The 24,563-nt window shown below is 44.2% G+C and overlaps 2 protein-coding genes across 2 annotated transcripts in view; one reads left to right on the top strand and one right to left on the bottom strand.

The window, feature by feature from the left end:
• The window catches only part of LOC116375834 (hephaestin-like protein 1), a 15,576-nt gene extending 11,198 nt beyond the window's left edge, over positions 1-4,378 (top strand). Inside the window, exon 3 of the mRNA XM_031833739.1 lies at positions 3,722-4,378. Coding sequence (XP_031689599.1) covers positions 3,722-3,945 — 224 coding nt within the window. The 3' untranslated portion in view covers positions 3,946-4,378. The remainder of the gene's footprint in view (positions 1-3,721) is intronic.
• On the bottom strand, positions 4,298-24,563 carry LOC109898181 (Hermansky-Pudlak syndrome 3 protein). Its single transcript, XM_020493039.2, has 18 exons — positions 23,965-24,563; positions 22,517-22,872; positions 22,156-22,330; positions 19,322-19,499; positions 18,893-18,975; positions 18,536-18,725; positions 18,338-18,419; positions 17,235-17,389; positions 11,368-11,476; positions 10,929-11,206; positions 8,970-9,147; positions 8,611-8,844; positions 6,818-7,003; positions 6,496-6,690; positions 6,098-6,205; positions 5,760-5,966; positions 5,507-5,597; positions 4,298-5,053 (listed from the first exon to the last, which is right to left on the bottom strand). The coding sequence occupies exons 1-18, from the start codon at positions 24,179-24,181 to the stop codon at positions 4,926-4,928; spliced, it is 3,150 nt and encodes a 1,049-aa protein (XP_020348628.1). The 5' UTR covers positions 24,182-24,563; the 3' UTR covers positions 4,298-4,925.

Genomic DNA, 24,563 nt, shown 5'->3' with positions numbered 1-24,563 from the left:
TGATTGAGTTGGAGAAATGCATGGCCACACAGTCATGGGTGAACATGGAGTACAGGAAAGGGCTGAGAATGCACCCTTGTGGGGTCCCAGTGTTGAGGATCAGCGGGGTGGAGATGTTGTTTCCTACCCTCACCAACAGGGGGCGGCCCATCAGAAAGTCCAGGACCCAGTTGCACAGGGCGGGGTCGAGACCCTGAGTTTGGAGGGGTCGATGACGAGTTTGGAGGGTACTATGGTGTTAAATGCTGAGCTGTAATTGATGAACAGCATTCTTACATAGGTATTCCTCTTGTCCAGATGGGTTAGGGCAGTGTGCAGTATGATTGCGTCGTCTGTGGACCTATTGGGGCGGTATGCATATTGGAGTGGGTCTAGGGTGTCAGGTAGGGTGGAGGTGATATGATCTTTGACTAGTCTCTCAAAGCACTTCATGATGACGGAAGTGAGTGCTACGGGGCGATAGTCATTTAGCTCAGTTACCTTAGCTTTTTTGGGAACAGGAACAATGGTGGCCCCCTTGAAGCATGTGGGAACAGCAGACTGGGATAGGGATTGATTGAATATGTCTGTAAACACCAGCCTGCTGGTCTGCGCATGCTCTGAGGACGCGGCTAGGGATGCTGTCTGGGCCGGCAGCCTTGCGAGGGTTAACATGTTTAAATGTTTTACTCACGCTGTGGTGAAGGAGAGCCCGCAGGTTTTGGTAGAGGGCCGTGTCAGTGGCACTGTATTGTCCTCAAAGCGAGCAGAGAAGTTGTTTAGTTTGTCTTGGAGCAAGACATCAGTGTCAGCAACGAGGCTGTTTTTCTTTATGTAATCCGTGATTGACTGTAGACCCTGCCACATACGTCTCGTGTCTGAGCCGTTGAATTGTGATGCTACTTTGTCTCTATACTGACACTTAGCTTGTTTGATTGCCTTGCGGAGGGAATAGCTACACTGTTTGTATTCGGTCATGTTTCTGGTCGCCTTGCCATGATTAAAAGCAGTGGTGTGCGTGAATGCTACCATCGATCCACGGTTTCTGGTTGGAGAGGGTTTTAAATCACCGTGGGTACAAAATCACTGATGCACTTGCTAATAAACTCGCTCACTGAATCAGCATATACATCAATGTTGTTGTCTGAGGCTTTACGGAACATGTCCCAGTCCACGTGATCGAAGCAATCTTGAAGCGTGGAATCCGATTGGTCGGACCAGCGTTGAACAGACATGAGCACTGGCGTTTCCTGTTTTAGTTTCTGTCTATAGGCTGGGAGCAACAAAATGGAGTCGTGGTCAGATTTGCCGAAAGGAGGGCTTTTCTATGCGTCGTGGAAGTTAGAGTAGCAATGATCCAGAAATTTGCCTGCCCGGGTCACACATTCGATACGCTGATAAAATTTAGGGAGCCTTGTTTTCAGATTAGCCTTGTTAAAATCCCCAGCTACAATAAATGCAGCCTCAGGATATGTGGTTTCCAGTTTCCATAGAGTCCAAAGAAGTTCTTTCAGGGCCGTCGAGGTGTCTGCTTGGGGGGGGGGGGAAATTCTAGGTCAGGTGAACAAAAGGACTTGAGTTCCTGTATGTTGTTATGATCACACCCCAATGAGTTAATCATAAGGCATACACCCCCACCCTTCTTCTTACCAGAGAGATGTTTGTTTCTGTTGGCGCGATGCGTGAAGAAACCCGGTGGCTATACCGACTCTGATAATTTATCCCGAGTGAGTCATTTCTCCATGAAACAGAGGATGTTACAATCTCTGATGTCTCTCTGGAAGGCAACCCTTGCTCGAATTTCGTCTACCTTGTTGTCAAGAGACTGGACATTGGCGAGTAGTATATTCGGGAGCAGTGAGCGATGTGCCCGTCTACGGAGCCTGACCAGAAGACCGCTCCGTCTGCCGCGCCGTTGTTTTGGGTCGCCTACTGGGATCAATCAATTGTCCTGGGTGGGGGACCAAACAGAGGATCCGCTTCGAGAAAGTCATATTCCTGGTCATAATGTTGGTAAGTTGACGTTGCTCTTATATCCAATAGTTCTTCCCGGCTGTATATAATAAGACTTAAGATTTCCTGGGGTAGCAGTGTAAGAAATAATACATACAAAAACAAAATAATATAAAATAATATATTGATAATATATTGCCCTCTTGCTAGATTGATAACTAAAGTCATATCGAAACAGTGCAAAACTGCTGTCAGTTAAACTTAAGTGCTGCCTGTCTACCCTGCACCCTACTTGATGTGTGAACTGCTGACTGCACATAAATTGGCTGCAACCCTTCTAATTGAATGTACCCTGCGCATACAACCCATGTCGAATTCTGGGTCTCTGGCAGCGTTTGGAACTGACAATCTGCTGCAGAGAACGCAGAGTTCGTCTCAGCCTATGCTGCCCTTCAGTCCCTTGACTTTTTGGCCCTGACAGAGCTGTGGATCAACCCAGAGAACACTGCTACTCTTGCTGTTCTCTCATCTGACTACATTTTCTCTCAAAGTCCAAGAGCTTCTGTTCGTCTCGGTGGCAGCACACTAATTTCTCTGACTGGAGATTTTCTCCCTCACCTGTCCATCTCCTTATTTGAATTCCATGCTGTCACTTGTCCACTCAAGTTTAACATTGTCATCTATCGCCCACCTGGTGACTTTGGAGTTTTCTTCCATGAGCTTGGACACCTTGATAGGTTCATTTCCTGACGATGGCTCACCGTTCTCTGTACTTGGTTACTTCTACCTCCCGATGTCTGCCTTCAAATAATTTCTTTCCCCTCCCCTCTTTTTGACCGCAACCTTTTCCAATCCCCTCCAACTCACAAAGCAGGGAATACGCTTGAACTCCTCTTTACTAGAGGCTGTTTGCCTACTAATCTCACTGCAAACCCCCTCCGGGTCTCTGATCGCTACTTTGTTTACTGATTTGACCCTACACTCCTCCCTTTCTGCATCCTATGATTCACACTGTCCCCTTTCATCCTGGCCCGGCATGGACTTAACCTCCTGCTCCATGGCTGAGTGACTCATTGCGAGCTTGCAGAACGGGGCTGCAGGCAGCTGAGCCAAACGGAGAAAAACTAAACTGCCGGAGGACCTGTCATCCTTTCACGCCCTCCACCTTCTCTTCCTCTGTATACGCTGCTAAAGCCACTTTCTATCAATCTACACTTCAAGCTTCTGCTTGGGGAACTCTTTTTCCACCTTCTCCTCCCCCCTTAATCCTCCCCCCCCCATCTGCGGACGACATTGTCAAGCACTTTGAAAAGGTTGACGACATCCGCTCCTCAATCACTCAGCCTACTGAGTCACTAGTCCCACTCACGCAGAATTACCTTACGCCCTGACCTCTTTCTCCCCTCGCTCTCCAGATGAAATCCTGCGACTAGGGAGGTCTGGCCGCCGACAACCTGTCCGCTCGACCCCCATCCCCTCCAGATCATCTCTGGAGAGCTTCTCCCATTCCTCACTTCCCTCATCCCTGACCACTGGCTGTGTCCCCTCTGACTTCAAAATGGCCTGAATCACTCCCCTCAAGAAACCAACACTCATCTGATGTCACCTATAGACCTGTATCCCTTTTATTTCCAAAACACTTTAGCGTGCGGTCTCTGCTCAACTCTCTCTCAGAACCATCTCTTGACCTTAACCTTCAAGACGGGTCACTCAACTGAGACTACTCGTGTCACAGAGACTCTTCGCACTGCCAAATCTCACTCTCTGTCCTCTGTTCTCATCCTTCTAGATCTAGCCGCTCCCTTCAACACAGTGAACTATCAGATCCTCTCCACCCTCAGGGCTGGGTGTCTCAGGCTCCGCAAACTCTTGGATTGTGTCCTACCTGGCAGGCCACTCCTAACAGGTGACGTGTGCACCACATACACTCACTTTTGGTGTGTCTCCATCACTGTTGACAACTCCAATATCGCCCTCCTGGAGTGCAAAGAATCTTGGCGTGACCCTAGATGACCGTCAAAGCTTGCGTCCACTACACCCCAACCCAAGCACTCCACCCCCCCCCACTTCCAAAAACACCTGAAACCGTATCCTAAAAAGAGTGTCTTTAAAGCATCCCCCTAGCTCTGACTTTGCTGATGGATACTTTGAGGAAAAGTGTCTTTACTATGCCTGTGAGATTTTTGTCCCACCTAGAAGATGAATGCATTAAGTCGCTCTGGATAACAACGTCTGCTAAATTACTCAAATGTTGATGCTTGTCTAATGTCAATGCTCTGAAATCAGTTTTGAAAATATAACATCCTTTTGTTTGTCCAACATTGGCATATATACACATGGTGAAAGGAGAAGAATGCAAATTAAATATTTTTTTGGAGCATTTATTAATGCCGCAAGCAAAACATCACGATTATACAGTGAGGTCATAGCTTTCTTCATTCCATGTTATTGAACCACCTTTTTCTCTTCACCCAATAAACAGAAGAAAAGCCAGAACAGTCCAGTGTGTAACTTAACATCAAGTTCATAATACTCTGTCGTAAAGAAAAGGTCTCGCAGTGTATCAGGGGAGTCTACATAGAGGACTAGTACCACTGCAGGGTATGACTAGGAACACGGCATCAATACTTGCGAACAGAAAGACAAAGTGAGGTCGTGAAATCAGTGTCTCTGCACCTCATTTAACTAATGACTACAAACATGGTTGTTTTTGGTATGTGGGCCGTTTTTCATTAGGCTCTACAGTAGTAGGTAGTGTTTGAGAGGCTCACTCCAGACTAAGTGGTTGATTGTCCTGTACGGTCCAGGTTTAGGACCCTCTATTGCATTAGAATCGTTAGGGAAATTCCCATTCAAACCAGCATACCATTTGGAATGTTTGCTTTAATGGACACTTGTGTTCTACTTATTCAAAAGCTGTCCTAGAAATTAGGTGGACCATGGAATGTTTTTATTTATTTCTAGAGCTACTGTATATCTGTTCCACACGGTCCTTACGTCATGAGATTTCTCTGGCTGCACTCCAGCAGGTGAGGCAGGAAGAAGTGTGCCGTCCCGTCATCAGGCAACAGGTCCAGAAACTCCAGTGGATTCAGCTCCATGGCAACCACCACCAGCGTTTCTGTTGTCGGGGAAAATACAGATGTTGCGGCCCAAACTCTCTGAATATTAAAGGGGCAATCAGCGAGTTCTGCATACATATTTTTTATTAATGATATACCGATTTGATTCTTGAGGAATATAACTTATACATGCCTCATGATCTTAGTTCAACTGTCGTACCCCATCAGAAACCAAAAATATACGCTTGTTTTAGTCCACTGTGTGTAAACAATGGAATTGTAAACAAAAACTCTATAGCCTCAAAACATAGTTAAAACTATAATTTTGATATCATGGATGGTCAATCCTTGCATCCATAACACTGTCTATTAATGTAGGACTGGTTACATTTCTCCAGCCCCATCCCTCAGCTGTTTACCAAAACTGCAGATTTCCCATTTTAACTACAGCAAAAGAGGTGACATTATGGAGTTAAACCCTATGCTTGAATCACAGGCTAGTCTAAGTGTACCTTTGAGTGCAGACAGTAAGATGGTGTTCTCTCCCCCTGCTGCTCTGGTTCTCTCACACAGCTCAGGAAACAGTTTCTGCCACCACAGAGTCTGAACAAAATCACATGAATATAATACAAATGTTAGAGTTCAGACTTTAGGATTAAGGTAAGGGGTTATGAGGATTTAAGGTTGGGCAAATACTATGAGTTCCGGAGTTGGTGCAGTTCGTTTCACAGTAGGGTGAGAGTTACAGTGCATAGCAGTACCCACCATTTTGTTATTCTGCAGCTCGTGGTTAGCGTAGGGGATGATTGCCTGAGGACATCGGTCTAGAAGCCTCTCGATGGAGCTCTCGTGGCGGTCCAGCTTGGTGGCACAGAGCAAGTGCACACTTAGCCCCGCGTTGTCCCCGTCTGGCAGCTGCTCCAACAGGGGCAGGATGGATGACACATCCAGGGTGGGACCGCACAGCAGGGACTGGGAAGGAGTGAACATTGAGGGTTTATTGTTTGTTCACCATATTGGTGAATTTACAAGTAAGGCTTAACAAAGCTTTATTTTACATGTTGATTGGTTGGTTAATTGAAAGACAATGTAGAGAGATTGACCTGTAGTTTCTGGAGGTCCTCCTGGTGATCTTGAATGATACTGAAGTGATCTGGAGTCAGGATGCTGACCCAGGGATACGGCACACCATAGTGAGAACATGAGTTGATCTACAACACAGAAACAATGTTGTTGTGGTCCTGAACTAGCCCACCTGATGCACCTATAAAATGGCTTGATGGCTAGTGGACAACTTGAATCAGGTATACTGGCTGCGAAATAGTTAAAACATCTGGGGGTGTCCTGAGGAGAGGTTTGAAAACCCCTGATCTACACAACAGATACACAACCGATATATAGACAGTCTTACTGTAGGACTACCTCCTAGCTAGGCTATAACCCTGGGGAACATCATGCCATAGTGACAAGAACACAACAAACTACAGAGACAGAAACAAACCAGGTCGTCTGCGGTCTTGAGTGGTTTCATGCCTTGGCTGTCTCGGCGCGTGACGCGGTCAATGTAGACAGAGGTGAGGCGGAACAGCAGCTCCTGGATGACAGCTTCCTGTGATGAGGCCATCAGCAGGGCCTCCCAGAAGTCCACCAGCAGCTGAGGGCCTCCCTGGGGCCCTGACAGGTTCCCACAAAGCTTCTACAGGACACACACATACACATTTCAATACATTCACAATGACACATTTTAAAGATCATACTTAGGATCAGGAAATCCTACAGATATCCTATAGGAATGACTTACACACAAACACTGTAACCCTAACCTGGAAGAAGAGGTCAGCCTCGTCCAGTTTGACCTTGTTATTCTCGTGTAGCGCAACCATGGCTGCTACCAGCAGACCTTCCTGGCTGTCCCTGAGGTGGTGTGCCAGGGGGGTGGGCACCACCGTGTGCCCTCTGCCATGCAGCAGCAGTTTGTGCTCCTCGATGAACCCATATACCTGCAGCATCTGGATAGGTATATAGTACATAGACAGTTAAAGCTACAATATGTAACTTTTTAGGCAACCCGACCAAATTTACATAGAAATGTGAGTTATAGATCTGTCCTTCTCATTGAAAGCAAGTTTAAGAAGTGGTAGATCTGTTTTGTGTGTGCTATTTCTATGCTTCCCGTTCTTAAGTTATTTTTTTTGTATCTTTTTTTTGATTATGGAAAAGATATTTCAGTGGTTTAGATGGTACAATGATTCTCTACATAGTGACTGCTTGTTTTGTCACATAAATGGAATTAGGCGAACTTACGATGTCGCCGGAGGGGAGGGCTGCTGTCTTATCGGCTCTTAACCAACCATGCTATTTTTAGTTTTTTTCCTCACATTGTTCGTAACTTGTTTTGTACATAATGTTGCTGCTACTGTGTCTTATGACCGAAAAGAGCTTCTAGACATCAGAACTGCGATTGCTCACCTCAAACTGGATGAAGAGCCCTTCAATGAGTCGGACGGGAGGGATATACTACTACAGACACCCGACCATGCCCAGATCCCAGTGATTCACTGGAGAAGGAAACTTATATTTTGTGGAAAAAGATCAGGGTGCCTGAGAATCAGGCGACGAGTGGCTAATCTGCCCTTGCCTTCCGTCCTGCTAGCTAATGTTCAATTGCTGGAAAATAAATGGGACGATCGGAAAGCATGTATATCTGAGTTGTGGCTGAACGACGACATTAAGAACATACAGCTGTCGGGTTATCCACTCCATTGGCAGGACAGAACAGCAGCCTCTGGTAAGACAAGGGGCAGGGGCCTATGCATATATGTGAACAACAGCTGGTGCACGATATCTAAGGAAACTGCTCTGCCTCCGACCACAAGGCACTACAGAGGGTAGTGCATACGTCCCAGTACATCACCAGGGCCAAGCTTCCTGCCATCCAGGACATCTATACCAGTGTGAGAGGAAGGCCCTAAAAATAGTCAAAGACTCCAGCCACCCTAGTCATAGACTGTTCTCTCTGCTACCGCACGGCAAGAGGCTCCTAGCTAGTTTCTACCCCCAAGCCATAAGACTCCTGAACAGCTAATCAAATGGCTACCCACATTATTTGCATTGATCCCCCCCTCTTCTCCACTGTTGCCACTCTGTTATTACCTATGCATAGACACTTTAATAACTCTACCTACATGTACATATAACATTGACATTGACTCTGTACTGGTACCCCCTGTATCTAGCCCCACTATTGTTATGTACTGCTGCTCTTTCAATATTTGTTATTCTTATCTTTTATTTTTCCTGTTTTCTTTAAACTGCATTGTTGGTTAATGGCTTGTAAGTAAGCATTTCACTGTAAGGTCTACTATATGTTCTATACCTGTTGTATTCGGCGCATGTGACAAATAACATTTTATTTCAACTATTAGAATTTCAGCAACCAGGAAATGGCGGAGCGATTTCTGCCTATTGCGCCTTTAAATTACACACATCATGGAAATACGCAGTAGTACGTATACCACATCTACATACTAAACCACTTTATTTGGATCCACAGTGAAACATCACAGTACAATATAATCTACATTTCAATACACACACGCAGTCAATACACACAAACCTCTGTGTGTCTGTCCATGTGTTGTCTGTAGAGCTGCAGGTCTCCCATGCGGAGGGCCAGGGCAGCCTTGGAGAGAGTGAGGGGTACAGAGGGGGCTCCGATGGACTCCAGGCGCTCTAGGTGGGCCAGGCCACTGTCAGGGCTGGCTCTGACCATGGAGGGGCTGGCTATAACATGGGGGAGCTGGGACGGCTCGGCCACACCGAAGATATCCAGCACCTCGTTGGCTGTCTCCTACATTACACACAGGCAAGAACCCTTGGCTATCAACATTCAACACTATTGAATCAGACGCACTTGTGTTGGAATTTAACAAAAATGTAGAATGGCTAGAGGTCACCAAGGACTGGTGTAGCTACCTCAGTGAGCTCCTCCATGGTCTCCTCATAGAGTGAGTGTTTGAGGAAGAAGAGGAACCCCTTCCCATAGCCACAGGGGCTGCTGGACAGACACCTGTTCCTGGAGATCACCTCTGTCACAGACAGGCCAGACATCTTATAGTAGGGCAGGGCCAGGTGGCAGTCACGCTTATCAAACCTACACATACAGTGGGGCAAAAAAGTATTTAGTCAGCCACCAATTGTGTAAGTTCTCCCACTTAAAAAGATGAGAGGCCTGTAATTTTCATCATAGGTACACTTCAACTATGAGAGACAAAATGAGAAGAAAAAAAATCAGAATCACATTGTAGGATTTGTAATGAATTTATTTGCAAATTATGGAAAATAAGTATTTGGTCACCTACAAACAAGCAAGATTTGTCTCTCACAGACCTGTAACTTCTTCTTTAAGAGGCTCCTCTGTCCTCCACTCGTTACCTGTATTAATGGCACCTGTTTGAACTTGTTATCAGTATAAAAGACACCTGTCCACAACCTCAAACAGTCACACTCCAAACTCCACTATGGCCAAGACCAAAGAGCTGTCAAAGGACACCAGAAACAAAATTGTAGACCTGCACCAGGCTGGGAAGACTGAATCTGCAATAGGTAAGCAGCTTGGTTTGAAGAAATCAACTGTGGGAACAATTATTAGGAAATGGAAGACATACAAGACCACTGATAATCTCCCTCAATCTGTGGCTCCACGCAAGATCTCACCCCGTGGGGTCAAAATGATCACAAGAACGGTGAGAAAAAATCCCAGAACCACACAGGGGGGACCTAGTGAATGACCTGCAGAGAGCTGGGACCAAAGTAACAAAGCCTACCATCAGTAACACACTACGCCGCCAGGGACACAAATCCTGCAGTGCAGGAGTTTGCTAGAGAGCATAGAGAGCATTTGGATGATCCAGAAGAAAATTGGGAGAATGTCATATGGTCAGATAAAACCAAAATATAACTTTTTGGTAAAAACTCAACTCGTTGTGTTTGGAGGACAAAGAATGCTGAGTTGCATCCAAAGAACACCATACCTACTGTGAAGCATGGGGGTGGAAACATCATGCTTTGGGGCTGTTTTTCTGCAAAGGGACCAGGACGACTGATCCGTGTAAAGGAAAGAATGAATGGGGCCATGTATCGTGAGATTTTGAGTGAAAACCTCCTTCCATCAGCAAGGGCATTGAAGATGAAACGTGTCTGGGTCTTTCAGCATGACAATGATCCCAAACACACCGCCCGGGCAACGAAGGAGTGGCTTCGTAAGAAGCATTTCAAGGTACTGGAGTGGCCTAGCCAGTCTCCAGATCTCAACCCCATAGAAAATGTTTAGTTGATAGTCCGTGTTGCCCAGCAACAGCCCCAAAACATCACTGCTCTAGAGGAGATCTGCATGGAGGAATGGGCCAAAATACCAGCAAGTGTGTGAAAACCTTGTGAAGACTTACAGAAAAAGTTTGACCTCTGTCATTGCCAACAAAGGGCATATAACAAAGTATTGCGATTAACTTTTGTTATTGACCAAATACGTATTTTCCACCATAATTTGCAAATAAATTAATAAAAAATCGTACAATGTGATTCTGATTTTTTTTCTTCTAATTTTGTCTGTCATAGTGTACCTATGATGAAAATTACAGGCCTCTCTCATCCTTTTAAGTGGGAGAACTTGCACAATTGGTGGCTGACTAAATACATTTTTGCCCCACTGTATGTGGAAGAGACAGTCACACTTCACATTAAGTGTCCAGTAACACATTTGAAAAATAGTTATTGAGAAATGGGCAAACCAGTCCAAAAACAAATCAACAAAATCAATCAATCAATTAGCTAACATATAAATCAGTAAACTAGCATATTAATCAACTAACATACTGTATAAATAAATAACATATCAATCAACCTTGATTTTAATGTGACCCTGAACCAACTGACCTACTGAAGCAGTCTCCTAAATGGGCACAGCTCTCCTGGAAGGCCTTCTGTAGCTCCTGTCTGTCTGTGGTTCTGTCAGTGGTGCTGCCTATGTTGTTTGTTGCTGTATATCCCAGAGACTGGGCTAGGTTCTGGTCACTGCTCTGAGGCTGCTCCACTGGATTTCCCACCCAGGGGTCCAGGAGCGTGGCTCTCAGGAGGAGGTGGGCCTCACTGAGCAGGTGCAGACAGCTCTGAGACAGAGGGTTGGTCTCCTCATACTTCTTACTATACTCCACCTAGCCCAGAGAAAAGGTTAATTGTTGAATGCAAGGTTAAACAGCATAAACGCATCATTCAGCACAACAGAGCCAAAGAAAAATGAATGGTAAAAATGAGTAATATATCGTAAACATTAAGGCTTTGGTTGACATGTTGTTCTGGTGTTGAGGTACTGTACCATCTCATTGTAGAGTTGGAGTGGGGGGACGGTGTTGACCACGTATAGATTCCAGCCGCGACTCATCTCAATGGGATCCCGGTGCTTGGTGGAGGATGACTTCCTGTTCCTGGGATCAGAGGTCAGGGAAGCAAGAAGTACAGTCAGCTCATCTCCATAACGCCAGTCACTTCTGTAATACCGGTCATTCTGGGCCACAGATGGCTGATATTACAGCTTCTAGGTCAGAAACTACAGCTCAGCTCCAATAACATTAAACACAAGAAGTTACAGTAAACTCCTGGTGTGGACCATGCAGAACGCTAACTCTAGCTCAATTTGAGATCACATGAATGGCACAAACCTATTTGGTAAAAGACCACCAAACATTTAGTTTCAGTTCCAGTTTGACTGAGAGGTTCGTTTAAGGAACAAGCGAGCATGACTACCTACAAATCCAAAACAATCACCAGTGGAAGTTATTGAGGGCAGTGTTTCTGGAGTTGTGAATCAAACATGTTGCATGTTTTTCTTCATGACTCCACAAGTTAACGCACAAGGCCTACAGACCATGTGCTGAACCCATTGTGTGTGTGTGTGTTCTATCTGCTATATGTCCTGTATAGCCTCTAGCAGCTACAGCTAATGACGGACCAGACACTATTAGCCAGTTAAACACTCCCTCGACTTCTCCTTCCTAAGTAGCTTACGGCTACAGTGCCAAGCACTCTCATATGATATGAAGGCCCCCTGTGTGTGATTTGTGTGTGATTTGGAGTAAGGGTCAGCTTGGTGGAGGATAGGAATTTCCTTACTGTTGCCTTACTTCGCTTGGTGGAGGATAGGAATTTCCTTACTGTTGCCTTACTTCGCTTCTGTGAATGCCTGGCCTCACTCCTTAATTCTAGTCGTCATGTGGTGCCTGTTGCACATGACTTGATCACATAAATAAAGTTGAGAAATAAGTTCTCATGAAAATATCAGATATAGTTGTTTCTTCCGACCTCTGGATCCTTCATGCTCTCTAGAGCAGGGGTGGACAAACCACAGCGTGCGGGACATTCCAGGGCAAACTTGAACTTTTAGAACTAGATAGAAAGTATGTAGAAATTATAATGGACCTACACTACAGGTCAAAAGTTTTAGAACATAGTTTTGATGTCTTCATCATTATTCTACAATGTAGAAAATAGTAAAAATAAAGAAAAAGCCTTGAATGAGTAGGTGTATCCAAACTTTTGACTGGTACGGGATAAAAATGAAATTTGCCCCTGATTGTATGTGTGGGGTACAGATATGAGATAATTTTTGAATGACTATGTTAAACACTATTACTGCACACAGTGAGTGAGTCCTTGCAATTTATTATGTGACGTGTTAAGCACATTTTTCCTCCTGAACTTATTTAGGGTTGCCATAACAAATGGGTTGAATACTTATTGACTCAAGACATTTCAGCTTTTCATTTTTTTATGAATTAGTAAAAATGTCTAAAAACAGAATTCTACTTTGACATTATGGGTTATTGTTTGTAGGCCAGTGACACAAAAATCAACATTTTATCCATTTTTAATTCAGGCTGTAACACAACAAAATGTGAAAAAGTAAAGGGTTGGAAATACTTTCTGAAGGCACTGTACATGGAACATCATGTACATCATGTACAGTGAACATTAACGTTTAATAGTCCTACTGCGCCTGACTCTAGAGCAGGGGTGGGCAAAGTTTTGGCCTGGAGGGCCACATCAGGATTTCAAAATTCAACAGAGGGCCGCACAGATTTCTTTTAGACCGATTTGTTTGCCCAATTTGCGGATAGAAAAAGGGCAGCTATTTGAAAATATACAGATCAAAAGTTTTAGAACACCTACTCAGGGTTTTTCTTTATTTTTTGTTTGTTGAAAACTTTTTTTTGTTTACTACATGATTCCATATGTGTTATTTCATAGTTTTGATGTCTTCACTATTATTCTACAATGTACAAATAGTAAAAATAAAGAAAAAACTTTGAATGAGTAGGTGTGTCCAAACTTTTGACTTGTACTAATATATATAAAATACCCAATTATATTATATCCCCCCCACTTCTAAAACCAAAGTTGCACCCCTGCACACAATTATCTGTAAGGTTCCTCAGTCGAGCAGTGAATTTCAAACACAGATTCAACCACAAAGACCAGAGAGGTTTTCCAATGCCTCGAAAAAGTCACCAATTGGTAAATGGGTAATAATAAAAAAAAATCTGACATTGAATATCCCTTTGAGCATTGTGAAGTTATTAATTTGCTGCATCATGTTATGGGTATGATTAGGGCTGTTGAGGAGACCCTATTACCACCACTCCGGAGGTCATGAGTCAGGACTGCAGTAAAATTCCATGTGACCGTTGAGTCACGGTAATCTACTCTTACGCACTCTGGACATGCGTTGACAGTACCCAACTCACTAACAACCATCAGGTCGCCAATGGCCTGGTACTCAGGCGCTCTATTGTCCCTCTAACCACTCTGACATCAATGCAATCGAAAATCACTTGAAACATTTACCATCAAAATAGTATTGTGCTCATCTTACTGTGATGTTGAACTTCTTTCTACAGATTGATCAACAGGTTGAAACTGAGTGGAAAACACGGTCATTGTTGATGTTGTTTCAAAGCCTAACAACTAAATGTACAGCACCTTCTAAGGGGATTATTAAATCAAACACCCACATGCATATTAGAGCTTATGCATACAGTGCATTCAGAAAATATTTTGAATTGTTAGTCTTACTCTAAAATTGATGAAAAAAAATACTCACCAATCTACACACAATACCCCATAATGACAAAGCAAAACGGGTTTTTAGAAATGTTTGCAAATGTATATAAAATAAATAATAATTGAACTAACTTATTTACATCGGTTTTCAGAACCTTTGCTATGAGACTCGGAATTGAGCTCAGGTGCATCCTGTTTCCATTGATCATCCTTGATGTTTCTACAACTTGATTGGAGTCCAGCTGTGGTAAATTCTATTGATTGGACATGAAAAGGGACACCCCTGTCTGTAGAAGGTCCCACAGTGCATGTGCAAAAACCAAGCCATGAGGTAGAATGAATTGGCCGTAAAGCTCTGAGACAGAATTGTGTCGAGGCACAGATCTGGGGAAGGGTACCAAAACATTTCTGCATTTCACTATGTGATTTTATGAAGCCTGTGCCGGTGGAAAAATGCTGATATGGGGCGCCGTCCTCAAACAATTGCAGGGCATGCTATCGCTGTAAAGCATATTGTAAATCTGACAATGCAGTTAGATGAACAAGAATTGAAGCTTTTAACCGATATGAGACACTTGTATGTACCTAAATGTTTAATAGCCGTAATTTTTATGATTATTTATTTTAATTGTGCTACCTCCAATTTCACCGGAAGTTGTCGACAGGTGTCCCGCTAGACATTGACTGACCTTTTTGCCTTAAAGTAATGATGGACTGTCATTTCTCTTTGCTTATTTGAGCTGTTCTTGCCATAATATGGACGTGGCCTTTTACCAAACAGGGCTATCTTCTGTATACCACCCCTACCATGTAACAACTGACTGGCTTAAAGACCCCTATCACCCCTACCATGTAACAACTGACTGGCTTAAATGCATTAAGGAAAGAAATTCAACTTTTAACAAGGCACACCTGTTAACTGAAATGCATTCCAGGTGACTACCTAATGAAGCTGGTTGAGAGAATGCCAAGAGTGTGCAAAGCTGTCATCTATGCAAACGGTGGCTACTTTGAATCTCAAATATATTTTTGGGTTACGACATGATGCCATATGTGTTATTTCATTATTTTTGATGTCTTCACTATTATTCTACAATGTAGAAACTAGTAAAAATAAAGAAAAACCCTGGGATGAGTAGGTGTGTCCAAACTTTTGACTGGTTCTGTATATCCTTACAATGCATTCTTTTGAATACCAATGTGAGGAAATAGAGTGTAGTTTCAGTGCTTCATAAATGATGGATGTGAGTAGTGAGAATGTTTCTGTAATTGTACAACACAGAAAGATGTTATATGGGTATGATCAGATTTTGTCTGGGTGATTTGGCCAAAATATATCACAATATTTTTACATTTTTGACAGTATTTTATGTTTCTGAATAATATAAGCTCTAAATTTGTTCTATGAAAAGTGCACGACACCTAGGAAGGCAACAAATTAATTCTAAGTGGTTTTAACGGGCTTTCTACATACGGATTGTTTTATACTCAACCAAACTAGGTCAAAACTGACAGTGAAGTAACTTTAAATTCATTTATCTGTATCAAAATACCATTATAAACTCAGCAAAAAAAGAAAATGTCCCCTTTTCAGGACCCTGTTCAATAAACAATTAATGAACATGCACCTGTGGAACGGTCGTTAAGACACTAACAACTTATAGACGGTAGGCAATTAAAGTCACAGTTATGAAAACTTTGGACACTAAAGAGGCCTTTCTACTGAATCTGAAAAACACCAAAAGAAAGATGCCCAGGGTCCCTGCTCATCTGCGTGAACGTGCCTTAGGCATGCTGCAAGGAGGCATGAAATTGCAATGTCTGTGAGACCCCTAAGACAGCTACAGGGAGACAGGATGGACAGCTGATTGACCTCGCAGTGGCAGACCACGTGTAACAACACCTGCACAGGATCGGTATATCCGAACATCACACCTGCGGGACAGGTACAGGATGGCAACAACAACTACCAGAGTTACACCAGGAATGCACAATCCCTCCATCAGTGCTCAGACTGACCGCAATAGGCTGAGAGAGGCTGGACTGAGGGCTTGTAGGCCTGTTGTAAGGCAGGTTCTCACCAGACATCACTGGCAACAACGTTGCCTATGGGCACCAACCCACCGTCGCTGAACCAGACAGGACTGGCAAAAAGTGCTCTTCACTGACGAGTCGCGCTTTTGTCTCACCAGTGGTGATGGTCGGATTCATGTTTATCGTCGAGGGAATGGGCGTTACACCAAGGCCTGTACTCTGGAGCGGGATCGATCGTCATGGTCTGGGGCGGTGTGTCACAGCATCATCGGACTGAGCTTGTTGTCATTGCAGGCAATCTCAACGCTGTGCATTACAGGAAAGACATCCTCCTCTCTCATGTGGTACCCTTCCTGCAGTCTCATCCTGACATGACCCTCCAGCATGACAATGCCACCAGCCATACTGCTCGTTCTGTGCGTGATTTCCTGCAAGACAGGAATGTCAGTGTTCTGCCATGGCCAGCGAAGAGCCCGGATCTCAATCCCATTGAGCACGTCTGGGACCTGTTGGATCGGTGGGTGAGGGCTAGGGCCATTCCCCTAGAAATGTCCGGGAACTTGCAGGTGCCTTTGTGGAAGACTGGGGAAACATCTCACAGCAAGAACTGACAAATCTGGTGCAGTCCATGAGGAGATGCACTGCAGTACTTAAAGCAGCTGGTGGCCACACCAGATACTGACTGTTACTTTTGAACCCCCCCTTTATTCAGGGAAACATTATTCCATTTCTGTTAGTCGCATGTCTGTGGAACTTGTTCAGTTTATGTCTCAGTTACCTTGTTATGTTCATACAAATATTTACACATATTAAGCTTGCTGAAAATAAACGCAGTTGACAGGTAGAGGACGTTACTTTTTTTGCTGAGTTTAGATGGTATTGAAAAAATGTATGCCGGTTTACCTTAAAATATGATATCGGCCAGCCCTAGATCAGATGTCTTACCATAGATCTATAACATTCTCAGAATTGGTCAGATTTTGAAGCAGTATTTAGTTTGGTTTGAGTCAATTGCACAGGTATATTTCATTTCTAATCAAGTGCAGCTCTAGCTATGACAACAGTCTCTGACTGTGTGTGTGTGTGACCTACAGGTTCCTGCGAGCTGCCCTCTCTGTGTCCTCCCTGGTCTCCACGTCTGCAGCGGTTAGCAGGACGATGTGGTGGCGATCGTGACACAGAGCCTTTAGACCAATGAACAGCTGGATCCGCAAAGCACACACCTCCATGGTGATGGGAGGACAGGCCTGCACAACACAACAGCCAGTTACACTTAAGCGACTTATTACCTGGTGGTTGTTTACGTTTAGTCGGTGAAATTGCAATTACCACTTTTGCATCTTTGGGATTTATTAAAATAATCACATTAATGTTGCTACATGCCAACCGTTTCTTGCAGATGTTATGGTCTTACACTGGAAACCGAAGGTGGCTTAAATGGTTTTGTTTGAATATGGGTCACAGGGCAGGGTAAATAGTCAAGAAACACAAAGTCACACTTTAGTAGCCTTTCGGGTAAATTCGATCAACTTCTATGCCTGTGCGCTTCCAACAATGAATCTTTCAGCACTTCACTCACGGCGGGCACAGCACCCCAGGCACAGTTGCTGCGCGAAACTGTAGAATATATGGGACTCTTCGCAGTTCTTTGTGTGATTCACAACCAGCTATGATACAAAACGTCAGAAATACTTTGAAAATGGCTGCAGCAGCAATTCTTTGCACATGTGCTCACACTCGCACATGCACTCACACTTTACTTTTTCAGTTCACACACATCAATTTCTTAGGCGCATATGCGAGTGTGCTGCTCTGATTCCACTGTGTAACTGTTTGGCACGCACACATGTATAAACACAAACTGCAACTGTGTAAGTGGTTGTCATTTTGATCCCTTTCCAGCTCCTCCATCTTTGTGAATCTAACACACTGATCTTGAGCCAAGCAGCCATCCATCTGTAGTTCTGTAGAAGCTCTTATCCACTTTAATGGCTTCCTGTCTCATTGTGTAGCAGGGCCAATCAGAGCACAGCCAACCGAGGCACAGCCAATCACACACAAGAAGGGAAGACACAGTCAAAGCGTCCTTCAGATCAATAATGAGGAGGTCTAATGCATAGAGGTAGGTGTAAGCAGTAGGCGTAAGTGGGATTGATCTGTCTTCCATTAGCTAAGGGCAGTGGAGTGATCCTCACCTTCATGGTGGTATCGATGTAAGGGTCCTCAGCTCTGGCTGCCACTGCAGAACACCTCACTGAGAAACACTGGAGAGCATTCCTGCCAAACACACAGGTACTATTACGTTTAGAAGAGGTAGATGAGACCAGTCTCAAATAATCAATCAATCAGTAATATCAGTCTCCTGAACTTCGTATTCTTTCTCCTGTCCTTACTTGGTGATGATGTGGAGGAAGAGGTCAGTGAGGACGGCCTGCTGGGCTTTCTCTGGATACTGATAGACTGAGACCATCTCCACTCCACCCCTCACGCTGTACATGTAGCCCGTGTTGGGCAGCGAGAAGAAACAGAACACACACGTCGGCTCCACCCCTCTCCCCCCCTCAGCACACACTTCCTGGTTACCTGGTTGTCAGGGAGAGAAGACCAATAGAAAAGAAAGGGATGAGGAGTGAAGGAGGGAATGTAGAAATAGGTCCTACTTTAAAATATGTGTGCCTCCTACCTACCTATGGATTTACAGTACATGTTAGTTCCATAGGCAGGGACAGCGTAAGGAAGGTATGACTTACTGGTGAATACAGGGTGGAACTGCAGGGAGTGCAGGCGGGTATCCTCCACAGTACAGCCTTGGAAGAAGTCTGGAGCAAAACGTCTGGAGGGGAGACCCAATAGGATGAGACCAACCCCTAGTACGTACGTACGCAGACAGACAGAGACAGACAGCGACAGACAGACAAGGGCTCCCAGTGGCGCAACGGTCTAAGGCACTGCATCTCATAGCAAGAGGCGTCATTTCAGTCCCTGGTTTGAATCCAGGCTGAATCACATCCGGCTGTGATTAAAAGTCCCATAGGGCGGTGCTCAATTGGTCCAGCATCGTCAGGGTTTGGTCGGGGTAGGCAGTCATTGTAAATAAGAATTTGTTCTTAACGGACTTGCCTAGTTAAATAAAAACTTCTTTTTTTTTAAACACGACAACAGCTCCCACACATACACACCTGTATAAGATATAGGTGATAGCGAGGATACCCCTGGCCTCACTCTCCATGCCTGTCCACTCCAGAGAGACCTTGACCCCACAGTCCTTAGCCCTGTCCCCCAGCAGCTCCTGGTGCTTAGGGAATATGAAGAAGTCATCCTGATCAAGGTGACCAGCAAGACCCTCTTTCCTCACCTCTGGGGAATACAAAGACAAGATAAACACAACCCAATCAGACAGAATACACAACCACACCATTTACGGTGCAGTTTGTAGTACAGTGTATTCAGACCCCACATTTTGATACGTTACAGCCTTATTCTACCACTGTAGGGATGGTGCCAGGTTTCTTCCAGATGTGATGCTTGGCATTCAGGCCAAAGAGTTCAATCTTGGTTTCATTAGACCAGAAAATCTTGTTTCTCATGGTCTGAGAGTCTTTAGGTGCCTTTTGGCAAACTCCAAGCAGTCTATCATGTGCCTTTTACTGAGGAGTGGCTTCCGTCTGGCCACTGTACCATAAAGGCCTGATTGGTGGAGTGATGCAGAGATGGGAGAACCTTCCAGAAAGACAACCATCTCCACAGAGGAACTCTAGAGCTCTGTCAGAGTGACCATCAGGTTCTTGGTCACCTCTCTGACCAAGGCCCTTCTCCCCCGATTGCTTAGTTTGGCAGGGCGGTCAGCTCTAGGAAGAGTCTTGGTGGTTCCAAACATCTTAAAATGTAAGAATAATGGAGGCCAATGTGTTCTTGTGGACCTTCAATAATGCAGAAATGTTTTGGTACCCTTCACAGATCTGTGCCTCGACACAATCCTGTCTCTGACCTCTCTGGACAATTCCTTCGACTTCATGGCTTGGTTTTTGCTCTGACATTCACTGTCAACTGTGGGACCTTATATAGATAGGTGTGTGCCTTTCCAAATCATGTCCAATCAATAGAATTTACCACAAGTCGACTCCAATCAAGTTGTAGAAACATTCCAAGGATGATCAATGGAAACAGGATGCACCTGAGCTCAATTTTGAATCTCATAGCAAAGGGTCTGAATACTTATGTAAATAAGGTATTCGCGAAAAAAGCACAATCGTTGCACGAATGTACCAAACCATAAACGTCAATGCCTTTCTTAAAATCAATACACAGAAGTATATATTTTTTAAACTGCATATTTAGTTAAAAGAAAGAAATTCATGTTAGCAGGCAACATTAACTCAGGAAATTGTGTCACCTCTCTTGCTTTCATTGCACGCAGAGTCAGGGTATATGCAACAGTTTGGGCCGCCTGGCTCGTTGCGAACTAATTTGCCAGAATTTTACATAATTATGACATAACATTGAAGGTTGTGCAATGTAGCGGCAATATTTAGACTTAGGGTTGCCACCCGTTCGATAAAATACGGAACGGTTCCGTATTTCCCAGAAAGAATAAACGTTTTGTTTTCAAAATGATAGTTTCCGGATTTGACCATATTAATGACCAAAGGCTCGTATTTCTGTGTTAATTATATTATGATTAAGTCTATGATTTGATAGAGCAGTCTGACTGAGCGATGGTAGGCAGCAGCTGGCTCGTAAGCATTCATTCAAACTTTACTGCGTTTGCTAGCAGCTCTTAGCAATGCTTGAACCACAGCACTGTTTATGACTTGAAGCCTTGAAAATAAAAGAGAGCCGCACACTCTAGGAGCTCAGAAGCAAAAATGTAATTACCAACGTTTCGACAGCCAAGCTGTCTTCATCAGGGTATCAACTCCTGACATTAGGCTGGCAACACTAAAGTGCCTATTAGAACATCCAATAGTCAAAGGTATATGAAATACAAATGGTATAGAGAGAAATAGTTGACAAGTCATATTTCCTATAATAACTACAACCTAAAACTTCTTAACTGTGAATATTGAAGAACTTGGAATATTGAACCACCAGCTTTCATATGTTCTGAGAAAGGAACTTAAAAGTTAGCTTTTTTAGATGGCACATATTGCACTTTTACTTTCTTCTCCAACACTGTTTTTGCATTTTAACTAAATTGAGCATGTTTCATTACTTATTTGAGACTAAATAGATTTTATTTATGTATTATATTAAGTTAAAATACGTGTTCATTGTTCATTCTGTTTTGTTGTAATTGTCTATATTACAAATATATATAATAAATGAATGAATGAATCTGACGATTAATCGGTATCGGCTTTTTTAGTCCTCCAATAATTGGTATTATGATTATGAAAAATCATAAATCGGTCAACCTCTAGTGTATACGTACGTCAATGTTATTCTCAGAGGCAACCCATCATATCCCAGTCAGCGTGATCAAAACAATCTTGAAGCATGGATTCCAATTGGTCAGACCAGTGTTGAACGGCCCTTACCACGTGTACTTCCTGTTTGAGTTTCTGCCTTTCAGAAGGGAGGACAGGATGGAGGCATGCTGAAGGGAGGGCGGGGGAGGGCCTTGTAGCCGTCCCGGAAGGGAGATTAGTAATGGTTGAGAGTTTTTTAAGCACAAGTGGTGCAGGAAATGTGTCGATAAAACATTGGTCATGTTTTCTTTAGAGTTGCCTTATTAAAGTCCCCAGCTACAATAAATGCAGCCTCAGGATATGCGGTTTCCAATTTACACAAAGTCCAGTGTAGTTCCTTGAGAGCCGTCAGTATCGACTTGATGGGGAATATACACGGCTGTGACGATAACCGAAGAGAATTCTCTCAGGAGGTAATGCCGTCGGCATTTGATTGTGAGGTATTCTAGGTTGGGTGAACAAAAGGACTTGAGTTCCTGTACATTACCACATCACACCATGAGTAGTTAATCATGAAACACACTGTGTAGAGCTAGTCATGTTACCTATCTCATTGTTGTGTTCTGCTCCAGTGATCATATCCTTGGGGACTAGACAGTGGTCCTGGGACTTCTTGTCAGCTGACATCTGGGTAGGGGCGGAGCCAGGAAGTCTCTCCAGCTTGACCACCAGCACTTCGAGCTCTGCCTGCAGGGCAATGTACCCCGCACAGATCGCCACCTGCAGGCAGGGATGGCAACGTTAATAAATACTCTATTAAAGAATATTTTGTATGCAAAGTTTGCATTACAGAATTAACTTCCCAAACCCTAACCTCGTCCTCACCAGGCTAAATGCTACCAAATATAACAGGCTCCACAGAAAGAACTGGCTGGTAGATGAGATTACCGAAAACCCAACCCCTACCTGTTGGGGCGACAGTCCTGGGAGGTGGAGGATCAGACAACGCTCAAAGTCCAGGATGGAGAGCTTATCGTTGAGGGCCTGTCTCTTGAGACTGAACAGCACCAGGCTCTTAGGACAGCCCACCAGCAGGTCCCCTGTCACCCCACAGCACGCTACACACAGTGGGCGCTCAAACAGCGGAATCTCAATGATCTCCATCTGCTCCTTGGGAGCCCCACGCATGGATGAGCCACGCAGGAAGTGGCCCAGCAGACGCACACCCACACGTGTCTTCTCGGCCACCTGGTAGCGCCAGTTGGTGTAGGTGCGGAGGTAGGTGACATTGTTCTTCTCCTCGATGGTCACCAGGTAGTCCCCTGGGATGGGAGGGCAAGACAAGGGAGGACAGAGGAGAGAGGATTGAGAACACGAATGAGGACATCATCATGAGTGGAGAGTTATTTAATTATTATATTCCAAATTCATTCATTTATATTCTGTGTATATTCTGTGTGAAATTAGCCTGGATGAATTTTTTTCTTTGACTGAATTTACAAACTCTAGCTATACACACATGCTGATGCACCACACTCCCTCAGGAGTTTACCAAAGTACTGTATGAAAATAGGCTTAAACTGCTTCTCCAATAGAAATCCCTGAACAAACTTTCAGGTGATGTCATGGCAACGTTGGCTAGCAAAGCTCATGCGTAGAAACACGTCATCGGTTCTAACGGTCGTCTCGATCTAACGGTCGTCTCGATCCGAACAGTGCATCTGCACCCATACAAAAAAAAGATTGCCGTTTTGAAACTGCAGTAAAATGCAGTAATTGCATCGTACTGTGGTATTTTGGACGCAGTAATTGCAGCATACTGCAGTTATACTGCACCCTAACTAAAGTTATATTACAGTGTACTGCAGTTATACTGCATTCGAGGGGCGCAACTTTCACTGGGGACAGGGAGGCCATGCCCTCCCCACATTCTGAAATTGCATTTTTGTCCCCACCAGTTTTATAATAAATGATGCTGCGTTGTGCTTTAGGACCACGCGGACGCTTATGAGCAGCCGGGTAGGCTGTTTTGAGTATTTATCCAACTGGATAAAAACAATAAATATTAATAATGTCCCCCCCACTTCTAAAACCAAAGTTGTGCCCCTGCTGCAATCTTTTTTCGCATGGGCAGGCCATCAAATCAAAGGCACTCCTTCGATATAAAAGCTGTTTTTGACGAAAATGAGGGGGATGTGGCGTAATAACATGTTCAACTACTTAAGACATTGGCTCGAATCGAGGTCGTGCCTTTAGATTTCGAGAAAACTAACAACAAAAGAAGAATGTTTCACTCATTGACTTCTCACACCCCTAACCCCGGCCTGTTTGCTGCGCCTCTGGGTTTATAAACAACGTGAGTAAACAACAGCGCAAAGACAGAAAGGATAAGTGGAATTAAGAAAGTGACACACCTATCTCGCTGTGCAGGATGCTCTGCACAGTCCCCATGGTGGCGTAGCGGCAGATAAGAGGACACCCCTCCGCTTCCAGTTGAAATGCCTCGATCTTGCATCCTCCCGCGGACTCCACAAACAAGACACCCCCGCCACAACACACTAACCCAGGCTCCTGTTCGGCTTGCACGATTTGCTGGGAAGCGAAGGGATGGCAGTTGTATACGTGAACCATCTTCACGGTTTTCCCCGTAATTTACGTCGAGAAACACGATGTGTACATCAAGGTAGATACATCGCTTCTGTCCGGATAATACGGGGCTTTGTTTTCACTGTCTATGTCGAGGTTAGCCAGCTACACCCAGAGGCTAGCTAGCTAGATAACTTGATCATATCACATGCCCCCACCGTCTTGTGATGAGCAGGCAGAATTCGTTTATCTTGATTTTTTTTTTTTTACCTAGTCCCTGTTAAGTTTACTCCACTTGCTCTTTTCTACACAAAAATCCTAAGTATACGCTAACTATATCTGAAAGGGAACACAGTTTGAAGAATTCATGCAGTGCTAATTGTGAAAGTGAAAACCAGAAACAACAACTCCATCTCCAGCGATGATT

The sequence above is a fragment of the Oncorhynchus kisutch genome, linkage group LG10 (assembly GCF_002021735.2).
Source record: "Oncorhynchus kisutch isolate 150728-3 linkage group LG10, Okis_V2, whole genome shotgun sequence".
Taxonomy (NCBI): Eukaryota; Metazoa; Chordata; class Actinopteri; order Salmoniformes; family Salmonidae; genus Oncorhynchus; species Oncorhynchus kisutch.
This window is presented reverse-complemented; position numbering and strand designations above follow the sequence as displayed.